This window comes from Taeniopygia guttata, chromosome 5 (genome assembly GCF_048771995.1).
Source record: "Taeniopygia guttata chromosome 5, bTaeGut7.mat, whole genome shotgun sequence".
Taxonomy (NCBI): Eukaryota; Metazoa; Chordata; class Aves; order Passeriformes; family Estrildidae; genus Taeniopygia; species Taeniopygia guttata.
This window is the reverse complement of record NC_133030.1, coordinates 12427205-12450374: the sequence shown is the minus strand read 5'-3', so window position 1 is coordinate 12450374 and position 23170 is coordinate 12427205. Positions and strand designations below refer to the sequence as shown.

Here is a 23170-nt window from a genome sequence, read left to right as displayed (position 1 = left end):
ATTAAGAACAAGATGTATAAAAATACTCAGTATCTCCAGGTGCAGGTAAACATAAGGCTTTTAAAGGTCCTGTAAATTCTGAAAATTCCGTAAGCATTTGCCTTTCCTTTAAATATGTAAATCTCTTTGGAATCATACCAAAGCTGCTGTAGTTTTGTCTTGCAAAGGGCAGGGTTTGCATGAGCTGTTGCAGCCTCTGCCAGGTACTCCCCCCTGGCAGCACAGGGCACACCTTGTTCCCCTCTTTGCTGTGAGCATCTGTGACTCCAGGAGCTTAACAGAACTGAGGCTGGATTTATCCGTGGAGGAGACCATGGTGCTGTTGACAGGGATGTTCTAAAAGTTCAGTTATTGTCATTTATCCACAGTAGCATAGGAAGCACCTCTAAGAGGGGCAGAAAAGGACAGGAGAGGGATTTTGAGTGACAGGGCTCTTACAGAGTCCATAGCAGGAATACAGAACTTCTGCTTTAAATCAGCAGTCAAAAATCCTGTGTAGGTTTATCAAACTCGGTCCCTCAGTCACTCCCCTGGAGAAACACTGTCTGGCTTTGCTGGTTCATGCTTACAGTTGTCTTGCCTGTCTCCCTTGCTGTGCATTTGGAGTGTCCTGCACTGCCTGCAGCTCCAGCTGCCCCACCTCTGTCCTGCCCCATAGTGATGTTTGTTGGCCTGTCTGGTCAGTATTTTTCAGATGTTCCCTGCAGACAAGAAGAGGGTGGAAGAAGCACTAAGTGCTTGTCATCTGCCAAATGGCAAGGTAAGGGTTTCTCTGGGTATCTAGAAGTCTCATGAGCTTGAGAAGGATCTTTTTCCCTGCCCTGACTGGGATGCCTTTGACTATGAAAAACCCTCAGCCAAGATTCTTGTAGCTGCTTACCTTACCCTACCACTGCCAGGCCTTAACTCTGGCCTGCTGGCATCAGCTCTTACTGTCTTCCAGTAACACTTGTGACTCCAGCACTTGCACTCTGTGGCACAAGGAGCAGCAACACCCAGCCAGATGTTCCAGTCACTTACTGAGGTTGTCACAACCAAGTGCTGAGCTGTGGGTGTTCATGACAGTAAGAGCTGTCACGGGTTAGTGGTGCTGACACATCTTCATTGCATTCTCAGAATGATGCCATCAACCCTGAGGACTTCCCCGAGCCGGTGTATAAGACGTTCCTCATGAATCTGTGTCCACGGCCCGAGATTGATGAGATATTTACCTCACAGTAAGTTTCCCTCAAGCCACAACCCAGAACTTGGTCTCTTATCACAAAAGATAGGAAGGAGGGGATTTAGTGTTGTGGCGTTTGTCTGGCCTTAAGCCTTAGAAGGGCAGGATCTCAGGTCACTTAATGCCTTCACTCACAGCCTGAATAAAAAGGATGAGACCTCACTGTGCTACAGGACCCTAAAATATATGGGCCCAGAGAGAGGATCAACCTGAGGAAGGATCAAACTCTCCTATGTGAAAAGATTTCTGGGATAATTCCCAGGCCTTACCTCTGCCCCTTGGCGATTCTCTCACTGCAGCCATCTAAAAGCAAAGCCCTACATGACCAAAGATCACCTGGCAAAGTTCATCAACAAGAAGCAGCGTGACACCCGCCTCAACGACATCCTCTTCCCACCAGCCAAACCTGAGCAGGTGCAGAGCCTGATAGAGAAGTATGAGCCCAGCGGGTTTAACATCCAGCGAGGTGAGTCTTAGCCCAAAGCTCTTGCTATAGAGGTGTGATGACAGAGCAGAAGATCACATGCCCTCTGCCATTCTGCTTCCCGTGGGAGCAGTCAGCCTGATTTCCACAACTCCCTGTTGTTCCCACAGCTCTCTTTCTACTTCCAAAGAGGGGTCAGAACCATTTTATTTGGTGACCATTTGGTTGATAGTTCTGTTTGCCGTGCAGGGCAGCTGTCTCCAGAGGGGATGGTCTGGTTCCTCTGTGGCCCTGAGAACAACCTGATAGTGCTGGACAAGCTGATGCTGTACCAGGACATGACCCAGCCACTCTCGCACTACTACATCAATTCCTCACACAACACCTATCTGACAGGTACGGCTGTGCCAGGGCAGGCACGCCCAGGGACCGGGGAGACACAGTCAGCCGGGCAGATGTGTGTGCCCTGGGGGTTTTGAGGGCTGGGCTGACTCTAAATGCTGTGTGACATGAAGTAGTGTTGCCCTGCGACTGAAAACATCTTGTCAGTCTGCTGCATCCGCCTGCTGAAGGCTGGCAGAGACTCCTGTGGCCCCTGTATGTGCAGAAGCTGTCCTATGTGAGCAGCTAACGCTGAGCCTCTCTTCTGCAGCCGGGCAGTTTTCTGGGACGTCCTCTCCCGAAATGTACCGCCAGACGCTGCTGGCCGGCTGCCGCTGCGTGGAGCTGGACTGCTGGAAGGGCCGGCCCCCGGATGAGGAGCCAATCATCACCCACGGCTTCACCATGACAACTGAGATCCTCTTCAAGGTAGTGAAGAAGTTTCTTCATGGATGCTTTCCCCTGCCTGCTTTTAGACTGATTGCTCAGGGAGCCAGATGGCTGAGGATGTTTGAGAGGAAAAGATTGAAGGCGAGGTGACAAGTGAATGAATGTGTGGGTAGAAGGAAAAGTGATCAGATAAGCACTAGGTTGGAGTTTGTACAATTTTGGAATGGGAGGAGTAGGAGAGATGTTGCTAGCTGGATGAAAATGGATGGATGGATGGATGGATGGATGGATGGATGGATGGATGGATGGATGGATGGATGGATGGATGGATGGATGAGGGAAATGTCAGGCAGAAGCCAACGGAGAGATGGCTGAGCAGAGTGTGTGTACACAGGGCTGTGTCACAGGATGGATGCACAGAACGTGGCATAAGGCTGGTGGATTTAGAGGTAGAGGCACATCAGAAGAGTGAACAGGATGCTTTTAGAAAACACAGTTAAAATTAGTTTATCTTCTGGTCTGCAGCAGGTTTCTATGGCTAACAGCCTCAAGTGAAGGCTTTTGGAAGAGCAGGGTTCAATTCCTTCCTAATGACCTGAGTGCTGGAATGTGTTTTGTGGAGCAGGTGGCTTCCCTGAGGATTCAGCTCCCAGCCTTCGGAAGCGCAGCACAAAGCCAGGCAGTACAGGGCATTTATCCACAGCTTGCAAGTTACAAATAAAGCCATCACACTGACTTTTTTTTCTGCACTCCTTTACACAATTGCTGCCAACAGGTAGAGGTGCTTTAGATGTTTTTTTTTCCAGCTCTTTATTTTTCTTCTGTATCTTCCCCCCAATTCCCACACTTCACTATTACTAAAATATTTATGTGTGAGGGGGAAAAAAACAACAAACCAAACTAGTTCTTAAGGTCAGAGACCCACACATTCATTCACTTGTCACCTTGCCTTCAATCTTTTCCTCTCAAACATCCTCAGACTCAGTTATTTCCAAAGCCCTGTGGTATCGCTGTTGCTTTTTGCACAGCAGTTCACCGCAGATAGAACAGAAATAATAGCATTTGTAGCTGCTCTAATTGCAGAGTTCTACGGAAGCCTGGGACCATTCCTCAAGGAAATTATAACCTGCTAACACAGCATGTGCTGGGTTTTGGTTTTACATAACACATAGTCCTTCCTTCCACGACAACTCTTGTGGCCTTTTAATAGCATTGTCTGAGGCTTCTCCTGATAGCCTTGAGGCTTCTGTGACAGACTCCCAGTGGTCCATGGAGGAGCAGCTGTGGCAGCCTCCTCCTTGCTAAGGTCATGGCTGATCCAGGGTTTGGGATGATCAGAGGACTGTAATTGCAAAGGAGCAAATGGCACTTCTTTACCAATTAGCAGGACCAGAAGGGAAAATAGTGGAAAGTTTGTGGCAGTTTAACAGGGGCTTGGGGAAAATATTATTTTTTCTTACATCATTAATGCTGAGAAGGTTTCCATGGTATTTGCATTTGAAATGTCAGCACAGCTGGTAACTGAGCACTCCAGCTCTCTCTGCTACCAGGCAAAAGGATTTTATAAGCAGCAAAAATGATAGAAAATTGGGCAGGTTCAGAGGTAAGTATGGGTAGAGTTTGCAGTGGTTTAATCTGGTGCTGCACACACCTTTCTGTGCCAGTTCAATATGCTTGGGGCAGGGGTTTGTCCCTCTCGCCACACACTCTCACATGCAGTGATGTATACACTGACCTGTGCAGCAAAACCAAAAACTCAGCTTGTTGCATCTTCAGCTTCATTTTGGTGCAAGCTGTTGAGTTTAGCTCAGCACAGATCCTCTGGAGCTGGAAATCTGGGCAGGTGTGAAAAAGATGACACTTCTCACCTTGTTACTGCGAGAAGTTTAGTGACTTTGAAAGGAGCTCCTGAGACACAGTTATAGAGTCTGTTCAGTGGGAGGTCAGCTGTGTCTCTGTTATTAATGACTGCTGAGCTTCTCTCTGACCATGGCCTCTCCTTCAGGATGCCATTGAGGCCATTGCAGAAAGTGCTTTTAAAACATCTCCGTACCCTGTGATCCTGTCCTTCGAGAACCACGTGGACTCGTGAGTATTTGGTGACTGGGAGAATTGTCTGCTGTGTCCACAGCAGAAAATAGACAGGCAAGAGATGCTGGGTTTTAAGTGGGTGCTGAGCTGAAGTGAAGCATTAATTGAGGTTTCTGAAGCAACTGAAGGTGGGTCAGAGCTGAAAGATGAGCCTTAACCTGCAGAGTGGGGTGATCACATTTGTGCAGCCTTTTACCTTCAGTTTGCAGAGTATGAACATGGGAGTTGGCTTGGGAATGGGACCTTAACATCTGCATAACTGAGATGGTTTTCTGGGTAGAGGATATGGATCTCGATCTTTTGTTCATGCCAAACTCTGATTCTGGGCATTTGCTTTCCTCTTCACTCCTGCCTGATCTCTCTTAGGCCCAAGCAGCAGGCAAAGATGGCCGAGTACTGCCGAACAATTTTTGGAGACATGCTGCTGACAGAGCCACTGGAGAAATACCCGGTATGAGGGAGCTGGGGCAGGAAGCCACTGGGGAAGCCTTTCTGGAAAACTTGGTCACTCCTGATGCTAGGAGGTGCCACAACAGACACAATGCCATGGACATGGATCCTGGTTCATAAGGATAAATGGAAAACTCTGGTTTAGCACTCTGTCACCTGAGGGGCTCTGGGCACTGAGCTCTGGCTGGCCAGGATGTACCGAGAGTACCAGGTGTGTTCCATACACGACACTGGTCCAGCTCTGTCTGCCAGCACCTGGAAACAGGAGCAAAGGCCTAATCCTGCTTCTAGCCTGGAAATATTCCCTTCCAGGCATAGGTGGGTAGGTCAGTGTCAAGTGCTTGGAATAGCTGAGGAAAGGTCTCCCTCTGCTTGACCTCAGTCTTCATCTTACCTGTACAACAGGTATTTCTGTGGGCCCAGTGACACTTTTGGTGACACAACTGCCTTGCCAGGAGACATGGTTTTAAACATGTGAGCAGGATCTGTTTCCTGCAGGGCACAGGGCAGGTCCTTGGGGTGCACACAGAAGGGACAGCTGAGGCTTCTGGCCCAAGCACCTGTTTGAAAGCACTGAGACCCAAAGAAGAGCTGGAAAGAAGCAGTGAGCAGCAGCAGCTGCCCACTGTCCAGCCCCATGTCCAGGCAATAGGAACAGAGGGATGGGGGGGGGGAACAGTTCAAGAGATCAGCTAAGCTATTTTCAGGCCTTTGCTGTCTGTGCAGTCTGTCACATGTCTTGAGCCACCTCTTCTGGGATCTTTTTTAAATCTGCTGCAGGCAGTGTTAAATCTGGCCCTGAGTACTAACGAGGGACTGAGGATCTGGGCTATAATGAGAGAAGTAGGTGGAATGGGAAGCCAGAGGCATGTGGATGCCTTCAGGCCATCCGGGTGTTTTTTTTAGCAGGATGGGTGGCTAGGCAGCCTGGCAGAGCAAAATGCTGGTCTGAAACCACAGGTGAAATCTTAGGAAAAATCTGCATTAATCTAGTGGGATATTCTGGCAAATGGAGGAAATTTGGAGTATAGTGGCTGAGAGATGTGTCTGTGCAGTGGTAATTGGCCAGGGGGACAGGAGAGGTGAGTACTTGAATTCTGTGATGAAGTTTATCTGTTGCAGCTGAAGCCAGGAGTTCCTCTGCCAAGTCCTAAAGATCTCTTAAGGAAAATCTTGATTAAAAACAAAAAGAACCAGTCTATGTCTGGGAAGAGGCAGAACTCTTTGAAGAAAGGGAGGAACATGGAACCAGAAACTGAGCAGCCAACCTCTGTGGATGCTGAAGATACTGGTATGCCTGAAGGGAAGGGGGACTAGTAAAACTGATGGGCAAAGCCTTCTAAATCACTCAATACTTGCTGAACTTGGGACAAGCCAGCACTAGTCATTAAATCAGTTATTCAAAGCAGCAGTAGAAAATTGGAAGAGAAATTAAATCTTCAGAATACTTTGAACACTTAGTCCAACCAAAAGAGATGATCATTTACCTGCCCATCATCTCTTAGTGATCCACTGATACACTGTGGCTTTTGGGTGGAGGCAAGGGGAATAATTTGTTACTGCTTATAGCTCTCTGATAACCACAAATTCACCACAGCTTAGTTCTTCACTGTGAGGGTCTTTGAGGTTAATAAAACCTTCAGCCCCTGCCTCCTCCCTTCCTGTCACCCCCTGGGCTCAGGGCCCCTGTGGTAGAACAGTCCCTGTCATGGTAAGACCACATGAAGTCATGTGAGGACAAGGTGAGCACCACTGCAGAACACCTGGAAATGGTTATTCCTGCAAGTATATGTGACCTTGGAGGGGAAACAGCCCAGTGATTGTTGCTCCTGAGTGTGAGGGGAGCCTGCAGCAGGAATGGTTTGGTCTCTTGGGTGTGCTCATCCTCAGTGTACCAGTTCATGTTTGGATTTGGCCAATAAAATCGTAGGATTCTTCCCCTCAGTGTTCCAGCATTACTCAGTGGTGAGGTTTGGCAGAGCCCTCCACTGCCAGCAGCGTGCAGGTCCTGTTTGTGTCCTCCTGATCCATACCACTGATGAGAGCCTGTGTGGTTAGTCTGGGCAGGTGATGTGGCTGAAGAGGAGCCAGAGGAAGAGGATGAACAGCTCAGGAATCTGGATGAAGAGGAAATTAAAAAGATGCAGTCAGATGAGGTACTGTCACTGTTGGTTCTTCTCCTTTTCTGTTTGGATTTTTGCTGGCTTCCATTTTTCTCTGGGGCATCACCATATTTGAATAGAGATGAATCTGAAGTGCAAAGGGGAATGAACCTGTGGGGGAATTTCCATCCCCCACACAACAAGAATTTTGCAGTAAAAACTGAAAAGGAGAAATTTTTTTGCAAGCATAAAGAATGTGGCAGAGGAGTTACTGCTGACTGTGCATGATTTGGAGATAACTGTTTGCCTTGGGGGTGTGGGAGAGGCTTAGCCTTGGTCTGAGAAGTTGTTACTGAAAGTGCTGCTGCTGTAGGGGGAGGGAGGGGATGAGCATTCCCTTGAATAAAAGGTCCATTTCCATCTCCCTGTTATCCTTTGGAGAGGAGGATTATCCTGTTTATCCCAGACTCTATGTTCCGAGGGGTCAAAGAGATCCTGGGCTTTGTACATCTTCCCTGGAACCTCTCCATGTGCCTTGATTCCATTTTTGCCCAGCCATCTGGAGATCCTGTGCCCTTGCCCACCATGCTGTAGGACTGGGAAGCCAGAGAAACTGGAGCACTCTGGTCAGGGCAGCCACCAGAGCTCTTTGACTGGGAGGCCACGGTGCAGTTTTTTTTTCTCTCCAGGGAAGGTCTTTTCATCTGCTTCTTTTTGGATTGTCTTCTGCTCAGGGCACGGCTGGCCTGGAAGTGACAGCGTATGAGGAGATGTCCAGCCTGGTTAACTACATACAGCCCATCAAATTCAACTCCTTCGAGGTCTCTGCCAGTAAGTCAGGCTCAGTCCCTTCAGAATCCAGGCCAAGTGCTTCCTGCCTCCGTTGGTCCCTGTGCAGAACAGGGACTGGGTGTGCCTTACTTCTAAATGCAATCTCCTGTTTCTAGAGAAGAACCGGAGTTATGTCATCTCTTCCTTCACCGAGACGAAGGCTTGTGATCTACTGAGCAAGTTCCCCATGCAGTTTGTAGAGTATCCTTTTGACAGCCTTTTTCCAGTGCCACTGGGTGCTTGGAGTGTGAGAGAGATTCTTGACAGGATGCATCCTGTTGTAGCCAATGTTAAGGCTGCCAGATGCTTGTCCTTAAGTGAAAACTGTAAGGAGCCTGAGCCTCCCTGGGGTCTTGTCTGGAAGGCTCTGAGCATTTGGTAGCAGAGTTCCAACAGTTTTTATAATGGGAATATACGGGCTGGCCCCAGGGCCCAGCAGGAACAGTCATGACTTGTTTCCTATAGAACCTGTAGATACAACAAGTGGCAGATGAGCCGCATTTACCCCAAAGGCACCCGGATGGACTCCTCCAACTACCAGCCCCAGATGTTCTGGAATGTTGGCTGCCAGATGGTGGCACTCAACTTCCAGACCATGGGTGAGTGTCGGGGTGTGCCCCAGCCTCCAAGCAGGGAGCTCAGGCACTGCTGGTCCCCAGGTGCTCCTGGTCCCCGTCTCTTCCTTTTCTGCCATTTCCCTGGTCAGTATTCCATGTGCCTTTTCCCAAAGTGCTGTTCTCCTCTGATTTGTTCTCCCACAGACCAACAGCACTTTTCCATGCCCAGCACAGACCCAGCATACACCCACACGTACATGTGGACTGCTGTCACCCTGTGTTCGGGCACTGTCCCTGGCTGTCCTGTTCCACGATGTCACACTGAATCATATCCATGAGGGCACCTGCAGCTCCCATCCCCCAAGGTGCTACCTCTACCAGGCAGAGGCAGAGCTCTATCTGGCCACAGCACTGACCTGTCTGTGCCATTTTTTCCAAGATTTTGACCTGACCAGGGAGGAAAGGCCTTTCCATGCTGCATGACCAGCATAAGAAGGAAAGAAAAGCCTTGAGAGAAAGCTGTACCTTACCCCTCTTCCTTTCTCACAGGGCTGTATTATGTATAGAGCATAGGAGTCAAAAGGGAGCAAGTGCAAGGTTGGTTCTGAAGAGGATGACAGTGCAGGTTAGGTGCAGCAGCCACCAGGCAAGTGTTCTCAGTAGTGTCAGACAGAAGATGGACTCAGAGGAGGCCCAAAATGAAAGGGGGAAGGAGCAGAGGAGCTTAGACAGTTACTTATTCCCCCCCAAAAATAGCAGGTGCTCCTTAAAGCAGGTTTTAATTTAGTTCTACCCATGACTTAAGGTGCAAGCGCAAGCAAGCCACTTCCCTTCCTTACAACAGCTGCTGTAATATTTTTCCCTGTAGGGTGCTGAGAGGCTTAATTAGTTTTCAAGATGGCTTTGTGAGCCGTGGGCTGGCAGGGGCTGGAAGCTTCCAGCAGCTTTCAGCTCCCTCATAGCACACAGGCTGCCTGTCCCTCCCAGCCCTGTCTCACTGTGTTGCTCTGCTCTCAGATGTCCCCATGCAGCAGAACATGGCCCTGTTTGAGTTCAATGGGCAGTGTGGGTACCTGCTCAAGCACGAGTTCATGCGGCGCTCCGACAAGCAGTTCGACCCCTTCTCCGTAGACCGCATTGATGGGCTGGTGGCCACTACTGTCTGTGTCACGGCAAGTATAGCCTGGGGACCCTGTCCTTTGTCACCCAGAGGGACTCTCAGTGCCACATGAACTCGTGGAGTCCTGTGGGAAAGTGTCACTGTGGCAACTCCCAGGCTAGTCACTATTTTAAATTAATCATAATCACATGAAAATAGAAAATGAGCATCTGCTGTGCAGAGGCAGCCAAGGCTGTGCTGGGAGGGAGAGAGGAAGTGCTGAAGCAAGAAACAGAGGTGAAAGTAAAAGAAGAGCTGGAGCAGAAAAGCTTTTTCGGGGTGGGACAGGGACATAAGGGTGAAGGAATGGGTGGGTCCCTCTGTTTTATTCTTCCCAGCATGTGAACTCTGTGTTGTTCACAGGTAATCTCTGGTCAGTTCCTTTCGGACCGCAGTGTGAAGACCTACGTGGAAGTGGAGCTCCTTGGGCTGCCAAGGGATGCCAAGCGCAAGCACAGAACCAAACTGACCTCCACGGCCAACTCCATTAACCCGGTGTGGAAAGAGGAGGCTTTTGTTTTTGAAAAGGTGAGAACATTGGATAGTAATTTAGGCAGAGAATCCTTAAAGCTCCTGTTGGCCATGAGCACTGTCTTGGGAGAGGTCAGTGCCAGCAGAAGGGACCTCCCTCTGGAGATCTCAGGCCTGGCTTTAGACACTCTCAGGTAATATCCAAACAACAATATCCAAAACAACTCTGCATCAATATTTCTCAGAACAGACATGGGGTAGCTGGGAGTGGTTCTGGAGATAACAGGCTACCAAAGTCTCCCCTCTATGATGCCCTCTTCAGACCAATCAGTTTGGAAAACTTCCAGCACCAGAAAGGAACTGAATTTCTGTGGTTAAACTGTCAATAAGAAAGAGTCATACTGGAGCAGTAATGGGACTAGTTTTCAGTTGTGCCAGAACTTGGAAAGCTTCCCTGTCTCTCCCCAGGAATTCAGTGATCACCAGTCCAGCTGCAGGGCACAGGGAAGATAAGTCAAGTACACATTATACAATTCATCTGTCAGGCACAGTATGAAACTACAGATATTTTCAACCTACCTGGCTAAAATATCCTCCTTTCAGAAACACTCTGAGGCTTCACTCCTGGCAGAATAATTTTGAGTTCATTTTATGGCACAAGAATACAGGGAAGGAAGGAGTCAAAAGCCTTTATTAGCGATGTTACCATGTTTGCAAAATTATCCATCCCAGTTCATTCCAGTGAGTTCTTCCTGGAAGCAGTAGTTTTAAGGGTTTGTTGTTTTTGTCTTTTGGTAACCTGTGATCCTGGACAGGCTGAGAAGCCTGCATTGGGTGGAGTTTCTGGGCATTCAGCTATGATGTCTGTGATAAATTGTGCTCCTATATCACAAGATGCAGATATAGACAGTGCCATCCTAGCAGAGATGGAATTGTTTGGTTGGAAGGAGGAGGATGCTGCTATCAGGAGTTAGAGGTGAGGACACTGGTGCCTTACTCTGCTTTTCCCTTAGATCATGATGCCTGAGTTGGCATCCCTCAAAATTGTGGCTTGGGAAGAAGGAGGGAAGTTCATTGGCCAGCGTATTATTCCCATCATCGCAATGCACCCAGGTAAATCAGTGAAAACTCCTTCAGATTTTGTGCCCTTCACACCTGTCCAGTGGGAGCCATAAAGATGATACAAACAGCTGCATTCTTTGCTCCTTAATCTCCATGCCCACAGGCAGTAGAACCTTCAAATCCATCTTGTTATAGCCTTGGCTTTATCCCATGATGTACTAACCATGCCCTCCTGTAAAGAGGAGCCTTGGGCTGCTGGAGCAGACAGGGAGGGACAGGAATCCACCAGCTCAACTCCCTCCCCTCTCTGCCCCAGGCTACCACCACGTGTGCCTGCGCAACGAGAGCAACATGCCACTCACCATGCCCGCCCTCTTCGTATTCCTGGAGATCAAGGACTACGTGCCAGATGCTTGGGCAGGTAGGGAGCGCTGGAATGTGTGTGGGGGGTGCTTCTGGCCTCCTCCACGCTCTGATTCAGAAGTATTTTTCCAGCCTGGGAAGTGCTTTCCTGCTGCACCCTCAATTCCTTGTCAGGGTGGGACTTGAGCACATGCCAGCATCCTGTCACGGCCTCACTGCCTTGGGAGGAGCATGGAGGCTCCCACGGCAGCTGTGCCTGGCTCCCACCTGAGGTGCAGTGCAGGTGTACCAGGCTCCAGTGTGGAATGGCTCAGCTTTACCCTTGTTTGGGGACAGGGAGATGTTTCCTTGAGGGAATAGGTGACATCTCTCAGGGGCTGCTGAGAACAGGGGCTTTAGGGAGGTTTTAGGAGTGATTCTCTTCCCTGCTGGAGGAGAAGGAGGTTCTTGCTGGTGCTGAGATATGAGGACCTTCTTCTGAGAAGGGTCAGAGCTGGACATGACAGAAGCCTCACCAGAGGGATCAACTGTCATGGCCAAAACCAGAGTGCAACAGCATCAGACACAGGAGCTCTTGTGAATACTTCTCGTGTTTGCTCTCTCCTCCCCTGTGTTCATACAAATTAACCTTATTCACTAGGGAAATCCTGAGAAATTTGGATTATCACATTTTTTTTTAAAAGATGAGGTTTATACAATGTTGGGCTGGAATTAGAGCAGGGAGCCATGCACAGCTTAACTTGGCCCTACTTTTGGGAGCAGAATTCCCAAAATCACTTCACTGCCCTGAACGTCAGTTGTGAGCCATGGCCTTGGGCTAGGACTGAGGTGAAGGATGCTCTCTTCCTCCCTCCCTTGTGCTGTCAGGGAGGCTTTGGCTACAGGCAGAGAACACAAACTATTCCTTCTTCACAGTGTCCTGCGCTGGGCAGGGAAAATGAGTCCATGAGTTGTTTGCTATCCAAGCCAAGCCCTGCTCTCTGTTTCCAGATCTCACCATTGCCCTCTCCAACCCCATCAAGTTCTTCAACCTGCAGGACAAGCGCTTGGTGAAGCCCAAGGATACCTCGGGGGAGGTGAGTTTTTCCAGATTCTGTTCTCTAGAGCACCTTGCATGGATTCAGCCTGGAGTTTTCATTTACCTCTGGTCTTTGTTTTAGAGGCCTGGCACACAGACAAACCTCTCATCTGCTGAGACTAACGGGGTGGCAGGCTTCACTGGGAGACCCAGTATTCCTCCCTCTAATGGCTCCACAGGTAAGTTTCCAAGGGTTTCCAAGCATTTAAGCAGTTTAATTAATTCTTCTGTACTGGCACCAACACCCTTCACACGGGCTGTGTTCTGGTGAGCTCTCCTCTGTCCATTTCCAACCTGGACATCCAAGATGGGACAGTAACAGGAACTTCTTTTGGGATTTCAGGAGCAGCAGTGTTCACCAAGGATGAAGCTGTGTTAGAAGTAATGCAGATGGCAGGTAACTCCTCGTGCTGGTCACCTGGGCTGAGGTCCAATGTCATCTTACATTTCCAAATTAAAAAGACATGTCCCAACCCTGCCTGGTATAGCCAGCACTAAAGATAAATCCCAGGAATCTTGGGGCTCCAGGACAGGTTTCCTTCAGCACACCTGCGCTACCTGTGCAACATCTTGTTCACCTGCTTCCAGGTGCCTAACTGCAGTGTGATGCCAATTCCTGCAAACACGAGGCCTAATTGTGCCTCAAAACTGAACTGAAGGCACCTGTTTCACTCAGGATATGTTGGCAAATAACTGTTATGTACATTGCTTTTTTTAGAAGTTATTCCTAAAGAGAAGTGTTCGCTAGGACAGAATATGTACCTGGGGAGAAGCATCCCAAGGTGTGGAGCAGAGGGGGTTCTGGTTTGGATGTAGTGATCAAGGAATGTGTGTTGGAGCTGTATGCTCCAGTTGCTCCACTCCAAGCCTTGGGAAGGAGCTGGCACTGTTCAGCCTTTTTATTTTGTGTTTTAGAGCCTGAGACAATCACCCTTGCTGAGCTGCAGCAGAAGAAACGCTTCCTAAAGCTGCTGAAGAGGCAAGAGAAGGAGCTGAGGGAGCTGGAATGGAAGGGAAGCAAACAGAGGGAGGAGCTGCTGCAGAAATACTCTGGGCTCTTGTCGGAGCTGGCCTGCCCTGGGGGCAGGAAAAGAACAATACGCACAAGGAAAACACAGAAGAAGAGGTAACTACAGCCTGGGGATCACCTTCCCAAACAAAAACAAGGATCCCCAGGGAAACGTGGCCTTCCCTTCTCTGCAGGATGATGGAGCAGTGCAGGCACGTGCATGTGCCTGGGTTGTTCTCACTCAGGGCGGATCAGCATGGCCCCTGTTTCTGTTCTGCAGGAGTGTGACCCCAAGTGATGCTGGTACCAGTGCAAATCCTGTAAAAGCAGCAGAGAGCATCGACTGCCACTGGCTTGTGGAGCTGAGGGAGAGGCTGGAGATGGACCTCATCCACCTTGGGGAGGAGCACCACAATCGGATCCGAAGGAAGAAAGAGCAGCATGCTACCGAGGTGAGGGCTGTGAGTGTCACCTGAAAACATATCCTGGGACAGCCCCAAAAATCCCAAGTTATTCACTCAACTGAGCTTGGGAATGTGGGCCCAGAACACACCCGACACATGCATTGTCAGGTCCACGCCAGGTAACTGAGAATGAAGACATGAAGCTTATTTGTTAGAAGCCCGAAAAATCCTGCAGAAGCATTTTTACATGTCTGCTGTTTTTTAAAGTAAGAGTAGCATTGCCCTGGAGCACATCATGCTCCATCTGCTCCAGCTCTTCTGATGCCTTAGCATGGAGTTAAATGTAGTGTCTAGTGGCTTCACACCTTGCCAGGTGTGACCTCTCCAGGTGCCTGGGAGCTGGGGTGATGTGGGGGTGGGCTGAGGGTTCACCAGTGGCACCACCAGAGCGTGTTCTGCTGTTTGACTTGGTGGAAGTCAGAGTCCAGGTGAGGGGAGTCCTGCAGGCTGAGCTCAGCCAAGGCCAGAAGGAACCACGGTGGTGCCTGGGGACAGAGTGCAGGCCATGGGATGGTGGTGATGGTAAATCCAACATATGCTATCTGTTCCAATGAAAGGGGACTGATTTCGGGCTTGGAGGGCTTTTTCCCATTAGTGTTTTCTGAAGGAATTTGCACTGATACATCTTAAATCTTCAGTTCCCTGGTGTACCTTAGGCTTGAGATGCTTCTTGCAAGCTTGCAACCCTGAGAGGGAGATAACACTTGGGCACTGGCTCACCTGGGAATCAGATTTCTTACCTGGGAGAGGAGCCAGGGATGGAACCTTCCTGTCTGACAAGTGCAGTCCACTGGCACAGTGGGGCCAGCATGTACAGCTGAGGTCTCTTCTGTGCCAGTGTTTGCTCTGAGCCTTGGGGATTCAGAATTTGTTGTTCCTGGAATTCAGTGCAGGGAGGTGTACAGCTGACTTGGATGCAATGGGATGCAGATGGGGTGCAGTGTCTTATCCCGGTTTGTTCCCTTTTGGTCTTGTGTTCATCCCTTAAACAGCAAGTTGCCAGGATCCTGGAGCTGGCCAGGGAGAAGCAGGCAGCTGAGCTGCGGGTACTGCGGGACACATCGGAAAGGTAAATATGGCAGTGGAATCACAAATAATGCCAAGTTCTGCTCTGGGCAGCATTTTCTGCTGGATCTCACAGCTCTGCTCTGCAGCCAGAGAGGGGGGATGGGGAAAAGGTGGCTTTCTTTTCCTTTGGTGAGAAATTGAAGCAGGGGGATGTGACAGGGGATCTCACACAGTGGTATGGGGAGAAGATGCCTCTTGTGATCCCCAGGACAGTGTTGCTGCCAGGAGGCACCAAGCAGGATACAGTATTCCATCTGCAGTGAGCAGCCTGGAGCCACTGATGGGGAAGGATAGGAAGTACACTGCTGTCACCTCTGTCTCTTGCAGTCAGGACCTCACATTAATCCCTTCCAGGGACTGATCCACTCTATCTTCTAAGTGAGCATCTTGGCTCCAGTATTTAAACAAACTGGCAGAATCAATTGACCAGTTTCTAGCTAGACATGTATCCATTTGTTCCTGCAAGAACTTTGTCCTGAAGCTAAAATCCTCACTCATTTCTACTTCCCATTAAATCCTGTCTCAGTCTTTAGTTGCAAATTCATATCAAACTGCCTCTTTTTGTATCCTGTCCCAAGGCAGAGTCTCTTTACTCGGCTATTCAGCATATTCAGGCAAGTTTAAGGAAACAGGTGAATAGCTAGGTAATGGTTTGCTGACAGTAGGATGTCATTAGTACAAGTCACATCTCCCTGGCTGGGAGAAGCTCCAGAAAGATTTCAAGATCTGGAGCAACAGGCAATGAAATGGCAGAAATAAATATAAAATAATCTGAATGGAAAACCCTGGTGATAGCCCATCAGTGCACTGGTGTTGGCTCTCAGGTAGGAGATCTTCACCTGCTGTGGATATTCTTCCATTCCCAGCTCTGTGGTGGCCAAAGTGGCAGAGAGGATTTTGGGAATTGTACAGGGAAACAAAAAAAAAGATTGAGTCAGTCTTGTGCCACTGGACCTATCTGCATAGAGCTGTCCCCTTCTCAGTGTGCCATCTCAAACAAAGTCTTTGCAAGAACAAGAAGAACAGCCAGCACTAGGGAGGAATTTATGCACAAAAAGGAATTAAATGGGACAGCTAGGAGAACAGATGTGACAGGGAATGTGACAGGAATGTGTAAATCATGAATGGTCTGGAAGAGGGAAGTGATTGCTCACTGTTTTTCATTGGAAAGAAGTGTGGGACATCAGTGAATGTCTCGGGTGTGTCTGTCACATTGTGTATAAATTAAGTACGGTTTCTCTGACAGCAAAAAGCTGTGAAATTCAAAAGTAAAGGTAAACTCTAAAGTATGAATGACATCATGGAACATGATACATGCATAGATACTGGAAGATATACTGGAAACTGGGAAGGTAGAGGAGGGAAAATTTTCCTTACACTTATTCTTTCTTACACTTGCCTTTAGCATGTGCTGCCTCACTGCTGGGCCAGGACACATACTGACTCAGGACTTAAAATATCCTTGAAACTCCAGGCCTCCTGCTGCACAGTCTCCCACATTTGGTGTTTCTGGACAGTGGAGCGCTCCAGAGAGCTGTGGATGGAGGACTGCTCTGCTGTCTGGGGCTGGTAAACAGGCCTGTATCTCCTCTCTTCTCTCCACAGCAACATTAAAGACATTAAGAAGCGGATGGAGGCAAAGAGAGTGGAGCGGGTCCAGGCCATGCTGAGGAATACCAGTGACAAGGCTGCTCAGGAGAGGTGCGGGGGTGGATGTTCCTGGGCTCTGTCTGTGCAAGATGCAGGGTCTCCTGCTGACTTGGAAGATGAAAAAGTAGAATTTTGCATCCAGATATTTGCCTTATGGCTCAGCCAACTCTGAGTGGTGTTTTAGTGTTTTATTTATCCTTCCTAAAAGTACAGTAGCTTCTCCCTGTGGTAGGACAGAGTGGGAATGTAACACACCTGTTGATCAGTATAATACTGATCAGTACTATACCGGGTTTTAGTACAAATGGGTTTGATGGAAGGAAAAGAGCTGGATTTTACAGGGGTTTATAATTTTCTTTAAAGGTTGAAGAAAGAAATTAACAATTCCCACATTCAGGAAGTGGTGCAGACAGTCAAACGGGTGAGTTCAGGGGAATCAGGCTGCCCCAGCAGCTCTGGGTTCTGCAGGGGGGTGACCAGGGGAACTCAGTCAGTGTCCGGGGCATTTGTAACCTGCGGCTCCAGAACAATGGGAAAGTCTGGCAGCCCAGCTCTGCCCTTTCAAGATCCAGTGCCAGACAAAGCTGAGTCCATATGCATTTGTCAGTGAGTGTCAGCATTTGAGTCCATTTGTCCATCTGTGTCCATGTGTGTCTGAGTATCCACGTGTCCAGCTGCATCTGTGTGTCTGTCTGTGTCTCTTGTGTGGGTCTCTGTCCATACCTCTGTGTTTTGAGTCCATGTGTCTGTGTTGTGTCCATGTCTATGTGTTTGGGTCAGTGTCTGTGTCCCTTTGTGTCTGTATGTGTCCCTGTGTCTCTCTGTCTGGGTATCTGAATGCTTATGTCCATGGGTCCAGGTGTCTGCATGCCCACCTGTGTCCATGTATGTCTGTGACCTGCCAGTGTGTCCGTGGGTGTGTTTGTGTGTTTCCATGTACCCCTGTCAGAGATACTTTGTGTGTGTGTGTGTCCGTGTATCCCAAGTGTGTGTGTATGGGCGTGTCTGCCTTAGTGTGAGTCTCTCTCCACTTGTGTTCATGTGTGTGTGTGTATCCACGTATGTCTGTGTTTATCCGTGTGTGTGTGTGTGTGTCCATGTGTCTCTATATCAAGGAATCCTTGTGTGTGTATATCCATGTATGTTTATCCATCTGTGTCTGTTCCTGTGACTGGGTGTCTGTCTTCATGCGCTGAGTCTATCTGTCCGTGGGTCCAAGTGTGGGTGTGTCTGTGTGCATCTATACATGTCTGGGTGTCTGTCTTTGTGCCAGCCTTTGTCCCTCTGTGTCCCTGCATGTCTGTGTGTCTGTGAGAGTGTGTCCACATGTCCACATTCTATTCCTGTGTGCATGTCCATGTAGGTGTCCATGTATTTGTGCAGGTGTATGTTTCTTCTTTGTGTCCACGTTTGTCTGTCCTTGTGTTCAGGAGTGTCTTTGTGTTACCTGTGTCCCTGAACATGTGCATGTGGCTGTGCCAGAAGGGAGGTGTGTGTCCCTGTGTTTGTGTGTCTGCTTGTCTTCACATCCATCTGTGCCTGTGTGTGTCTGTCAATGTTTGTGTTTGCATGTGTGAGTCTGTGTGTCTCTGTGTATGTCTGAGTGTCCATCTGTCTGTCCATGTGTGTCCACATCCAGGTGTCTGTGTCCATCTCCTATGCATGTCCTTCTGTGTGTCCATGTGTTTGTCCATGTCCAGGTGTGTATGTCTGTGTCTAGGTGTTTTTGTGTGTCCAGGTCTATGTGTGTCTATGTCTGCGTTCTGGTGGGAGTCTGTGTCCAGCCATGTGTGTCTGTGTGTATTTCTGTGTGCCTGTGCCTGAGTGTATGTTCATGTCTGTGTCAATGTGTGTCTGTGTGTCCATGCACCTTATGTGTGTCCTTATGGTGGTCCACGTGCATCTGTTTGTCTGTCCACATCTGTGACCATGTGTCCCTGTGCCCAGGTGTGTGTATAGCTGTGTGTCAATGTGGCTGTATCCAGGTGTTTGTATGTCTGCATGTCCCTGCGCCTCTGCCTAGGAATGTGTGTGTCCATGTCCATGTGTCTGTCCACATGTCTTGACATGTGTCCATGTCCTTGTATCTCCATGTCCATGTTTGTGTCCATGTGTGTCCACCAGTATCTGTCTGCTTGTGTCCATGTGATGACATTTGAGCGTGTCTCCATGTGTCTGTGTCTGTCTGCACGCATTCCTGTTTCTGCATCTGTGTGTCTTCGTGTGTCTGTGTCCTTGTCCATGTGTCCACTTGTATCTGTATGCCTGCCTGTGTCAGTGTGTATGTGACTCTGTGTCCTTGTCCTCTGTGTCCACGTCCTGTGTCTACGTGCATGGCCCTGTGTGTCTCTGTCCATGCCCATAGTCCGTGTGTCTGCCTCTGTGTTCACATCTGTGTCCATGTTTCTGTGTCTGCATCCTTCATCTGTCCATGTGCCGGTCAGTCTGCGTCCATGTGTCTGTATCCATATGCATGTCCATTTATCTGTCTGTGTGCTTGTGTGTCCGTGTGTCTGCATCCATCTCTCTCTGCCTATGTTAGTTTCCACGTGTGTGTCTATGCATGTGCGTCTGTGTCCGTTTGTGTGTTTCTTTGTCTGTATGTCTGTGTCTCTGTGTCTGTATGTCCACATCCAGGGGGTGGGTGTGTTGATGTGTGCGTCTGTGCTTCTGTGTCCTTGTACACTTGTGTCTGTCTGTGAGTCTGTGTGTCGGCTGGTGTCCATCTCAGAGGCTTGTGCCTCTGTGTGTGCCCATTTGTCTGCCTGCATATGTCTGTGTGTGCATCTGTGTGTCTGCCCATGTTTCTCTGTTTCTGTGTCTATCCAAGTGTCTGCCTGCGTGTCCCTGTGTGTCTGCCTTTGTCCGTGTATATGCACGTGTCTGTCTGCATCTGTCCACGTATCTGTGTCCATGTGTCTGTGCCTGTGTCCGTCTGTCTGCCTCTGTATGTCCATATCCTTATCCGTCTGTCCCTGCCTGTATCCCTGTCTGTGTGTCTGCTTGTGTCCATGTGACCATGAGTTTGCCTGTGTCTGTCTATATCCATTTGTCTGCATCCACGTGTCTGCCTGTGTCCATGTGACTGCATTTGTGTGTGTCCCCATTTTTGTGTCCATGTCCTGTGTCTATGTGCCTGTGTCCCTACATGTCTGTGTCCCTCTGTGTGGGTGTGTCCAGCTGTCTGTATCCATCTCCATCAGTGTCGTCATGACTGTGTGTCCACGTCCATCTGTACCTGTGCCTGATTGTCTGCGTGTGAATACATGTATCCCTGTGTCTGCGTGCCTGTGTGTGTCCAGGTGTCTGTCCTTATGCAAGTCTGTGTATCCATGTATCTCTGTGTGTGTTCCCTTGTATGTCTGTGTGCTTGTCCCTATGGTCCATGTGCACTCAACCTGCCAGGCTGTCACAGTGTCCCTGAATCCAGGCTGCTGTTCCTGGCCCACCCTGCTAGGCTGAGCTTGGGTTGTCCAAAGCCCTTGCTGATAAAACTGGAACCTGAGGGGGATTAATTAATTTTTTTTAAAGGTGACAGAGAAGGCTGGCAGGTTCCAGCAGAAACTAGAGGAGAAGCAGGCAGCAAATCTTCAGTCCATCAAAGAGAGAGGAAGCCAGGTAAGGACAACATCTAGGGTCAGGGCTGTCCCATGGCACAAGAAGTCCAAACCCCCAGAGAATCAATCTTGATGGCCACCCTCAGCCCACCCATTCCCAGGGGGTGCAAAAGTGGATGAGGGAGCTCAAACAGACCCCAGAAAGACCAACAGCTCATCCCAGAGCTCCTGGCCTCTCTGCTTGGCTCCAGTGTGTGGGAATGACCTGACTCTCCATTTGCAGCTCCAGCAGCAGGCACGGGTGGAATATGAGGAGAAGTTGAGAGCTCTGAACGTGGAGGTTCAGGAGATGGTGAAGAACTACACCAAAGCCAACTTTACTGGAGAGCCACAAACTGGGAAGGAAGCAGATCAGAGCATTCCTGAGGGAGAACAAAGCTCTACAGACCAACTGGAAGGAAATATCCCAGTGGCAGAGGTGTCCAGGCTTACACTGGCAATGACTGAGCCCTCGGGAGCTGGAATGGATGTGGAGATAGAAGAGAGCATATTCTGAGATGAGGCCCTTCCTTACTGTTCATTGCAAGAAGGTATATGGTGAAGTAACAACTAGCTTCATTAACTACTACCATCCTTTTCCATTCTGGGGAGCTCCTGAAATCCTTCAGGAATATACTACATTATCTCAGATATCTGGAAACAGTCTGGAGAGCTCACCCTTCAGAGTACTTCATCCTTTGTCTTCCCCAGCCTGAGCTCTGAGGTATTTCAGCAGTGGGAAAGGGCCTGTGCCTGCAGACCAACTCGCTGTTGGCATCACAGCAGCAGCTACAGGAATATTTACTTCACATTCAGAACAGTTTTTAGAGTCAGTTCCCTCATCATTCCTCACATGCATCTCTTCACATCAGTCTGACTCCTCCTAACATCTTCCACACGGTTCAATGAAACAGCAATAAACAAACCTAAACACTGATAAAAAGAGACACCACGGGTGGGGATGGGGGTGGAAGGTGAGCTCAATCACAGCAAACAACACCATGCTGTGCATCCTACAAGAAAACAGTTACACCTGAAGCTGGATTAATAAACAATTACGAATGCTGCTATAAAACAAACCAAACCCCATTGGTATAAGACAGCATGTTCCAAGCCTAGTCTGAACACCCAACAAGAGTCCATATCTCCCCTGTAGTGTCACTAGAGTACTGGAATTATGGATTGTACATTTCTAAGCTATTTATTTTCTAAAAAAAATAAAACATAGTAGTTCTTAACTTACTGGGTCACTTGTTACTTAGCTGCAGTTAGCATGTGTGTGTATCTGTGACACTGTGTGTGTCCATCTCGATGTCTGTGTCCAGGTGTATGTGTAGCTGTAGCATGTCCCTGTGTTCATGTGTGTGTCTATGTGTCTACTAGATATGTACGTGTACACCTGCCTTTATCCATGTTTGTGTGTCGGTTTCTGAATGTCCATATGTGTGTGTGTCATCCATGTCTCAGTGCGGGACTGTATGTGTGTCCCCATGTCTGTCTATGTCCATCTATCCGGCTGTGTCTGTGTGTATTTCTCTGTGCCTGAGTGTGTGTTTGTGTCTGTCTTTGTATCCATGCACCTCTATGTGTCCATGTCTGTCTGTCCATGTCTGCAGGCATGTGCGTGCGTCTGCATGTCTGTATCTCCGTATCCAGGTGTGTGTGTCCATGTGTCTGTGTCAATCCTTGCATCTGTCCTCTGTGTGTCCATGTGTGTCTGTCCACCTCTGTGGTCGTGTCCACGTGTGCGTCCCTGTGTGCCCATGTGGGTGTGTATTTCTGTTCTATGTGTGCCTGTGTGTGTCCCTGTTCCTGTGACCGTGAGTCTGTGTGTCCACATCCCTGTGTGGTTGTCTGTCCACCTGTCTCTGTCCCTGTGACGTTTGAGGCCTTTCCTCATCAGAGGACAAACATCCCAGCAAGGTCCAACTGCAGCCAGGGAGTAGGTGGAGATTTTACCTTAAATCCTGAGAGGCTCCACTGGCAATTCCAAACCAGAGCACAGGCACTGAGCCCTGCATCCTACACCAGTGTATCACCAGCTTTGGCCACTCAAACCCCTCCAGAGGAGCTTTTTAGAGGTTATTTTAAAGGAAAATTTGCCCCATCTCTCCCTGGAGGGAACTTGGACACCAATGTCAGACCAGAATGTGGGCATAGGGTGGCCCCCTTTCCACACACTGTCAAAGTTCTAGGGCTGGGTTTTTCCTTCAAACCCTCTCTGGAAATGAATCCCACAGAATAAACCTGAGTCAGAAAGACGCAGATGGAAAACCAGGACACAACAGGGCCGGGGTTCAGAGTTGTCCTTCCTCCAGGGCCACACCCTAAAGAAGATTCTGTTGCACAGGGACAGTGGCAGTGGCAGGCAGGACATGCTCTGTCCCTCCACACAGCACACAACAAGACAAACACTCCAAGTCAGGTTGGCCAGGTTCAATCTCACAGGCTGCTCCTACCAACAGCAGTGGCACAAGCTGTGACACTGGACAACACCAGTACAGTCTCCTTCCCTGAAGCCTGCCACAATTCCCAAACAGCTTCACTTTCCAGCCTGGAGATCTCTAATTCCTGCCTTGTGTCAAGTGCTCCACTGGGAGCTATCTGAGAGCCAGCAGAACCCATTGCTCTGCTTTCCTGAAGCTGAGTTCCTCTGTCCCTTCCCCATGCAGAGCATCAGTGCCCCGACAGCTCTGAACAGCACAAAGCCAGAGGCCAAAGCAAGGCCTGACACAGCACCAGAGCAAAATGCTCTGCAGGGGGCTCCTTGAGGCATGGGCATTTCAAAATTGACCAGGGCTC

General features: G+C 49.1%; 1 protein-coding gene across 3 annotated transcripts in view; it reads left to right on the top strand.

Moving 5' to 3' along the window:
- The window catches only part of PLCB2 (phospholipase C beta 2), a 42591-nt gene extending 20985 nt beyond the window's left edge, over nt 1-21606 (top strand). For 2 of the 3 annotated variants that reach the window (XM_032748978.3, XM_030273720.4), the window contains exons 7-32: nt 685-760; nt 1117-1217; nt 1522-1688; nt 1896-2042; nt 2299-2456; nt 4423-4505; nt 4875-4959; nt 6081-6249; nt 7017-7114; nt 7795-7891; nt 8008-8092; nt 8366-8490; nt 9466-9620; nt 9971-10135; nt 11092-11191; nt 11457-11561; nt 12494-12579; nt 12664-12760; nt 12925-12978; nt 13497-13707; nt 13871-14042; nt 15047-15123; nt 16728-16823; nt 17136-17193; nt 20304-20390; nt 20613-21606. In XM_032748978.3, coding sequence (XP_032604869.3) covers nt 685-760; nt 1117-1217; nt 1522-1688; nt 1896-2042; nt 2299-2456; nt 4423-4505; nt 4875-4959; nt 6081-6249; nt 7017-7114; nt 7795-7891; nt 8008-8092; nt 8366-8490; nt 9466-9620; nt 9971-10135; nt 11092-11191; nt 11457-11561; nt 12494-12579; nt 12664-12760; nt 12925-12978; nt 13497-13707; nt 13871-14042; nt 15047-15123; nt 16728-16823; nt 17136-17193; nt 20304-20390; nt 20613-20885 — 3127 coding nt within the window. In that variant the 3' untranslated portion in view covers nt 20886-21606. Of the gene's footprint in view, nt 1-684; nt 761-1116; nt 1218-1521; nt 1689-1895; nt 2043-2298; nt 2457-4422; nt 4506-4874; nt 4960-6080; nt 6250-7016; nt 7115-7794; nt 7892-8007; nt 8093-8365; nt 8491-9465; nt 9621-9970; nt 10136-11091; nt 11192-11456; nt 11562-12493; nt 12580-12663; nt 12761-12924; nt 12979-13496; nt 13708-13870; nt 14043-15046; nt 15124-16727; nt 16824-17135; nt 17194-20303; nt 20391-20612 lie in introns of those variants that run through there. The other variant, XR_003960635.4, reaches the window with a different exon arrangement.
- The last annotated feature ends 1564 nt before the right edge of the window (nt 21607-23170 follow it).